This window comes from Sinocyclocheilus grahami, unplaced genomic scaffold (genome assembly GCF_001515645.1).
Source record: "Sinocyclocheilus grahami isolate Dianchi unplaced genomic scaffold, SAMN03320097.WGS_v1.1 scaffold965.1, whole genome shotgun sequence".
Classification (NCBI taxonomy): domain Eukaryota; kingdom Metazoa; phylum Chordata; class Actinopteri; order Cypriniformes; family Cyprinidae; genus Sinocyclocheilus; species Sinocyclocheilus grahami.
This window is the reverse complement of record NW_015506144.1, coordinates 427,947-435,860: the sequence shown is the minus strand read 5'-3', so window position 1 is coordinate 435,860 and position 7,914 is coordinate 427,947. Positions and strand designations below refer to the sequence as shown.

At 37.7% G+C, this 7,914-nt stretch overlaps 1 protein-coding gene and 1 long non-coding RNA gene across 2 annotated transcripts; both read right to left on the bottom strand.

Moving 5' to 3' along the window:
* Positions 1-40: 40 nt before the first annotated feature.
* LOC107564841 (aurora kinase A-B-like) lies at positions 41-4,328 on the bottom strand. The gene is made up of 7 exons (XM_016250013.1): positions 4,317-4,328; positions 3,933-4,218; positions 3,804-3,837; positions 2,455-2,646; positions 2,005-2,143; positions 1,755-1,903; positions 41-269 (listed from the first exon to the last, which is right to left on the bottom strand). The coding sequence occupies exons 1-7, from the start codon at positions 4,326-4,328 to the stop codon at positions 41-43; spliced, it is 1,041 nt and encodes a 346-aa protein (XP_016105499.1).
* Positions 4,329-4,469: 141 nt separating this feature from the next.
* LOC107564827 (uncharacterized) lies at positions 4,470-6,703 on the bottom strand. The gene is made up of 3 exons (XR_001606295.1): positions 6,528-6,703; positions 6,248-6,316; positions 4,470-4,563 (listed from the first exon to the last, which is right to left on the bottom strand). It is a non-coding gene; the product is annotated as an uncharacterized lncRNA (long non-coding RNA).
* Between the last annotated feature and the right edge of the window lie 1,211 nt (positions 6,704-7,914).

The window sequence follows — 7,914 nt, the reverse complement described above, 5'->3', positions numbered from 1 at the left end:
CACGAATGAGCAGTATGTGCAACAAAAGGAGATTATCGTTTCATTGCTGATCACCCGTGCAAAGCTCGTAGGAGTTTCTGAATATTTCACTCACTCTAGAAATCTTGCGGTACGTCTCCTCATGGCTCTTGGTTTCAAAAGGTGGACGGCCGACCAGAAACTCATAGCAGAGCACTCCGAGACTCCACAGATCCACCTTCTCATCGTGCGTTTTGCCCTCAATCATCTCTGGAGGAAGGTAGTCCAGGGTACCACACAGCGTCGACCTCCTGACAGACACATGATAAACACAAACACTGAGAAAAACACCCTCCTCAGGAAATCAAAAAGACAATGAGCTGCACTTAAGTGTTGTGCCGATAGACGATAGTATCGTGATAAAGATATCGCCTGTGGCTGATGCCTTTGACGATAGCAACACGATTAATAATGATTATTGTTGTTAGGCTAGTAATACTTTAATTAATATTAGGGCTTATTTGTTGTTCAATTATATTTCTTGTTGTCACATTTTCACAGCGTTGTGCGTTATAACCAATCACACACACACAATTATGTTGTGCTTAATAAAATGGGCCAATCAGAGGCGTTCAGATGAGTCATCGCTGAAGCACCAGAGTTTTGTTGTTCAGTGCGCACGGACTGAACTCATTCCGTGCATATATAATTCTTAATATACATTTATTTCGGTGATCAAAGCTGTATTTTCAGCATCATCAGTGTCACATGATCTTCAGAAATCATTCTAATATGCCGATTTATTATCAGTTGTGCGGCTTCATATTGTTTTGGAACATGATACTTTTTTTTTATAAATAGAGTTAAAAAGCAGAGCATTTTTAAAATATAAATATTTTCTAACAATAAACCCTACCCTTCAAAAGTTTGGGGTCAGTACATTTATTTTTATTTTTAAAGAGACTTCAACTTTTATTCAGCAAGGATGTGTTAAATTGTTAAGTGACAGCATATATATATATATATATATATATATAGATATATATATATATAAAAGTTAACTTTTTATTAATCAAAGAATCCTAAAAAAAAAGTATAGCAGTTTCCAACTAAATATTTGGCAGCACAACGGTTGATAATTCTAATAAAGCAGCATATTATACTGATTTCTGAAGATCATGTGACACTGAAGACTGGAGTAATGATGCTGAAAATACAGCTGCACATCACAGAAATACATTATATTTTAAAGGATATTAAAATAGAAACCATTATTTTATATCGAAATAACATTTTGCAAGATTAGTTTTTTTTGCTCAGCCTTGATGAGCAGAAGAGACTTCTTTACAAACTTTACAAGTCTTACTGATCACACACTTTTGACCGGTAGTGTACTTGCAATACAAGAGATTTATTCATCATACAACGTAAACAGCTTCACCGATTATAACGGGAGTGTTTTTTTAATGTGCATAAACTCGCACTAGACTGAAGTCAGTTATGATGTTCTTTGTTAATGTAAACGCTCTTCGCTTGTTTTCTGTAGCTGCTTTTTGAATAAACGAGGAAATGCAAGCCTTACGATTAGTAACTTACAATGTTTCTATTAAATTGTTAAATACAAATTCAGTCATATTAAAAACTTTAGGCTGCTTTTAGACTTACACGGGAGTTGGTTCACTTTCCAGCAATGAAACGAAGTAAATAATTAAATTAGCACGATAATATGAAACAAAAGATGACATGCACAAAACCAAAGTTATGATTACACCTGCTTATGTAAGCAGAAGGCTGACCTGGAGGAGGGTGTGTGGACAGACCAGCCAAAGTCTGCGATCTTCAGCTCTCCATTGGACCCCAGAAGCAGATTTTCAGGTTTGATGTCTCTGTGAATCACGTTCTTGGAGTGACAGTAGCTCAGAGCGTCTGCGAGCTCCATTATATACTGCAAGCAGACCATATACACACACACACTATTATGAGACGCGATCGGTCTTCATGCATTAATCATGAGCTGTGAAACCGCAGCAGACAGTGGTTTCTGACCGTGGCACTTCTCTGGTCGTCGAAGGTCCCGCAGCGCTGGAGCTCTCCATACAGCTCTCCTTTAGGAGCAAACTCCAGGATGAGATAAACGCGCGCCGTGTCGTGGAAATATCCGTAGAGACGCAGGATATTAGGGTGTCTGAAAGGAGACGAGGAGACTTGAGTTCACTTCTCAACACGCATCTTAAATTCCAAATGCATGGGTCGGGATCATTTCAATTTGAGCAAGTCTGATTCTTAACTATTCCCAGTTTTGATCTCAAAGTATTAGACATGAAATATTTATTCTATCATTTGTAAAACGTTGTTGCAACAATACCATGAAAAAAATATCAGTAGAGACACCACTCTACTCCGCACCGAAGTTGCAAATGCTCCCAGATTTAGTTTGATGAGAAACGAGTCGAACGACTCCGGAGTGATAAACAGGCAGCTGGTGAGAACTAGTACCTGAGATGTGACTGGATCTCCACCTCCCTCCGCAGCTGGTGCTCCACTCCGGCTTTCTCCAGCTGCTTTTTGAAGAGAACCTTGAGCGCCAGGATGAACTTGGTCTGACGTTCCCGGGCCAGATACACGCTCCCAAACTTGCCTTTGCCCAGAGCTCGGCCAATGTCGAAATTCTCTAAACTCCACGCTTTCCTAGAGAACACACACGGACGTTTAATATGTTTAAATATGCAACTGAGGGCTTATCTAATTAAATATGCTCTTTTTTGCATACATGGAACTGAACATTTGATAAATCCAGGTTCATAATTCTAGTTTGATTGTCGTCATATTAGAGTTAAAGGTTTTTCCAGAGGGGATCAGAAAACACTGTTAGGAATAAAATGTTGCATAAATCAGTGTAAATGATATGAACAAACCTTCAGAATATATATAGAGAAAAAAAATAAATAAAATAAACTTTAAAAGATATGCGCCATAATTGCAATTTAAGAATGCAAATAGCAAGTGATATATACACACACAGTAAACATTTGAAGTGGATCAAAAAAAAAAAAAAAGTTAATCAAAGTTGTCCCATCAAATGCATTTTGGTTTTAGGACAACTTTGATGAACTTTTTTGATCCACTTCAAATGTTGACTACGCGCGTGCGTGTATATACAGTGGGGCAAAAAAGTATTTAGTCAGCCACCAATTGTGCAAGTTCTCCCACTTAAAAAGATGAGAGAGGCCTGTAATTTTCATCATAGGTATACCTCAACTATGAGAGACAAAATGAGAAAAAAAATCCAGAAAATCACATTGTAGGATTTTTAAAGAATTAATTGGTAAATTCCTCGGTAAAATAAGTATTTGGTCACCTACAAACAAGCAAGATTTCTGGCTCTCACAGACCTGTAACTTCTTCTTTAAGAGGCTCCTCTGTCCTCCACTCGTTACCTGTATTAATGGCTTTTTTTTCTCATTTTGTCTCTCATAGTTGAGGTATACCTATGATGAAAATTACAGGCCTCTCTCATCTTTTTAAGTGGGAGAACTTGCACAATTGGTGGCTGACTAAATACTTTTTTTGCCCCACTGTGTGTGTGTGTGTGTATATATATATATATATGTGTATAAAAACATCTAAGTGTATTTTGGGTGTTTCTTCCACTAGTCTGAAAGACTGTCATGGAAGCAAAATATACCAAAACCACAAACTTGATCAGTACATGAAAAAATATTTTTGCCTGTAGTGACTAAAATATTTTTCTCCTGTGTTTTAAAACAGCTTTGAGGTGACAACTGCACTTAAGTGTAAAAACTTAGTCGCACAACATGATAAAACATCGATTGTAAATGACTTACTTGGCTATATTGGATGTTCCAGTGGAAGGAGATTCTGGAAAGCAACAGAAAAAAAATAAAAATCATGATAACGTTCTCAATGTGGCGTAATGTTATAAGATCAGACGTATCCGCAGAAGCCATGCTTACGCGGAGGTCTGTCCGGTTTGCTGGGTACAGAACTTCTCGCAGGCTCAGCTACAGCAAGCGACTTCGGCTGTGGTTTGGTGTGTGTTGCTGTTCGGAGTTGATCTGGATTGCCGTCCTGATCTCCTGGACACATGGTTTTCACAGAAACTGGGAGTCCGAGGGGTTTCTGCTGATTCACGGGACGCTGAACGCGCTGCGGCCCCGGAGCCGTGCCGAGAACACGCGTCGACACGGGCTTCTGACCGCTCTGGGTCACCGGGACCCTCTTGGCTCCGCCGGCAGAAACCTGCAGAACATGAACACATGCGTCAAAAACAGATACATGCATAACTATACTATAAATAACTCTGCTATGACGATGCACTATTAACCTTCTGCAAATACAGATCTGAACATGATTCAGCGTCGCCTAAATCTAAACGCATATAGAGAACGCACAGAAATAAGAAAACTAGGAGTATTAACACAAAGTCCACTTTAACCCTCTAGTTGTGCTCGGGTCATTTTGACTTTTTCCCCAAAATACTAGTCGAACGCGCTGCGGCCCCGGAGCCGTGCCGAGAACACGCGTCGACACGGGCTTCTGACCGCTCTGGGTCACCGGGACCCTCTTGGCTCCGCCGGCAGAAACCTGCAGAACATGAACACATGCGTCAAAAACAGATACATGCATAACTATAATATAAATAACTCTGCTATGACGATGCACTATTATAACCTTCTGCAAATACAGATCTGAACATGATTCAGCGTCGCCTAAATCTAAACGCATATAGAGAACGCACAGAAATAAGAAAACTAGGAGTATTAACACAAAGTCCACTTTAACCCTCTAGTTGTGCTCGGGTCATTTTGACTTTTTCCCCAAAATACTAGTTAATGTTATTGCATTGGACTCAAACTTACTGACTGTGTTTACACAGAGTAAAAGTACTTCTCAAATTAGTTGGGAATTTTCATTTCATTTAGGTCGGGTTGTGTTCCTATTTGCATCCGATTAATCGCAGGCCTAATTTCTCTTGAGTAGGCACCTCATTTTTTGAGAGAAAACAGCGTTATGAATGATAGAGTCAGAGTATGCATGGATACACACACGCACAGGTCCAAGGCCTTTATTTTTGCAAGCACACGTTCAAATGTGAGCATAATCAACATGCACCTGTTGTTTCTCTTACTTTCAGTGGCTGTGGAACACCACAAATGTGACGGTGCCATTTTTTAAACAAAATAAAAGCATTTCAAACCAAACATTAAAGCACACTAGTGTGATAAACACTGCAAATTTCCTTAATTTCTCTCAGATTGTGAAAATTATACATAAATGTTTTCACTCAAAAAATGAGGTGCCTGCTCTCAGATAAATGAGGCCTACGATTAATCAGATGCAAATAAACTCAAAACCAGTCCTAAATGAAAGAAAACAAGTTGATAAAAAGATTGAATCCAATATTTGGTGATTAATAGCATAAGGAGATATTTATAAGCAATTGTTTGGAGGCCGGTCATTTTTGTCCGGGAACACCACGAGTGTGACGGGAATCTGAACACAACATTAACAGAGATGAAACGGCCAAAAATAATAACTCTTCATGAAGAACACACTCTCTCTCTTCATTTTTGTCCGGGAACACCACGAGTGTGACGGGAATCTGAACACAACATTAACAGAGATGAAACGGCCAAAAATAATAACTCTTCATGAGAACACACTCTCTCACACACACACACACACACACACACACACACACACGAGCTAGAAGCAACTGTGTTTAAAGGGAAAAAATTCAAATAATGATTTTGATTGCTAGATAAACGCAAAAAAAATCTAAAATATAAATTGTATTTCTACAGTTTTTTTCAAACGGTCTTGTATAACAAATAAACAAATGTAGAGTTAATTTGCAAAAACGCATAACTCCTTTATTTTATTTTTCATTGTGCATTCCAATTCATCTCAATCAAACTGCAGTTGGGTTATCTTGATTAGGTTAAAAACTAAACACCTAACCAACACAATAAAAACCATTTAAATGCAAATAAACTCTTCAAATGCATCATCTGCTAAATAACAGCTCACGCTTTATGTTCCAGTGAATAGAGATGCGAGCATGACATATAGCATTGCTTATGTAACAGCATTTAGAGATCAGATGAAAACTACTTTAATTGTGAAGTTACAGGAAATAATATATTAAAAAAAAAAAAAATTTTAATAAAAAAAAAATTAATATTCAAATTATGATTTTTGATGATGTATAAACAGACAGTACGCAGACTAGCTGAGAATAAACACACACACGGTTTCTCTCCAATACCTTCTCGTTATCAGCTCGATGCAGCTTCAGGTCTCTGCTCGAGCTGGTTCTTGCAGCGGTTTCCATATTCTGAGTTTAAACAGCGATATTATTTGATTAAACACAAGAAATGCATCAGAACCAAACAATCTCTCAGTCACATAACGAGTCAGTAATTCAGTGCAATACAGAACACAAACACAACGATTATAAAGCAGGAAGGAGAGGCTGAGGCCTGGCACGCGACGGCACCCGTTCACATCGCTACAAACTAACGTCCCATCGAAACGTTACCAGTTACCTCCTTCAGCCGATTCCACACGAAATATCCTCCTCAAATGCGATGCTTTCCCCCTCGCCGTGTGTGGTGTTTAATTGTGAGAATAATCATTAAAACATCTACTTTCACTTCCGGAGAGCTGCTCCGCTCAGCCGCTGCGACTCTGTTTAAGTTCAAATATCCCACTTTTAAACGCCTTTAAGCATTCTCTGGCTTCTGATTGGTCAGATGGAAAAGTAAACTGGAATCCTATTGGTTGTTGGAGAACGCGTCATGTGACGCAATCCGGGAAAACGCATTGTTATATTATTATTGACTCCCAAACAGGCTTTATGAAAAATAGACATATTAGTAACAATATAGAGAGACCTGATGGAGTCGGGGGCTCTTATTTGTATTATTAAAGTTTTTGGGGGTTGGAAATAACTTCATTGATATTATAGAAATGTTTTACAAGGATATTAATAGTTCTATTATTGGGAATAAAGAGTTGGAATCCGTCGTGGTGTACGCCAAGCTGGTTTCTTTTGTTTTTATTTGAATAGAACTTCTCTCCATTCACATTTTCATATTATATAGAGATATTAATAAATCCTTCTTAGATCTGGTATGGAACAATAAACCTTAGTTGAAAAAGCACACTCTATCAGGCAAAAGAGTAGAAGCTGGCTTAGAGAGGATAGATGTTACTGACACTAACAATACTTTTAAAATTAATTGGTTATGAAATTGTCTAAAAAATGATTTTTTCTTCTAGGAAAGTTGCCTATTAAATTATCTCAATTTCACCTGGCTTGGAAAATTTGCAATTAATGGTATTGAAATATCTTCTTGCTCTTGTAATAATACAAATATTAGACATATTTTGCAATCAAATCATAAAATCTCCCCCAGAGGAAAGTTCTTTTGGAAAGCGACCAGGTCAAATCCTTACAAATTCTGTATTTTGAATAAAGTTAAAGTCAAAATACTTCACAAAATGTATCCATGTTAGGGTTAGGGTTTGGGTGTAACGCATTACAAGTAATCAGCTACGTAATCAGATTACTTTTTTCAAGTAACTAGTGAAGTAACGCACTACTTTTTAATTTACAAGAGAATATTTAGTTACTTTTTCAAATAAGTATCACAAGCTACTTTGTTTCCAATGTATTGATTGACAGCTCTGGTGTCGCCATGGTGACAGAAATCAGAAGATGTTACTGTAGTTCTAAAATAAATATGAATATGCATTAATTCATCTCACTCACACACAACACAGATTCAGTGTTCCTCAAAATTAATAAAAATAATGCAACTCAGAATATGACACAATAATTTATCCTTTATGTATTTAATCCCATTCTATTAGCTTCTGATCTTCGATGATGCAGTTCAAGCGTACTAATAAGCACACATTACTCTAGAC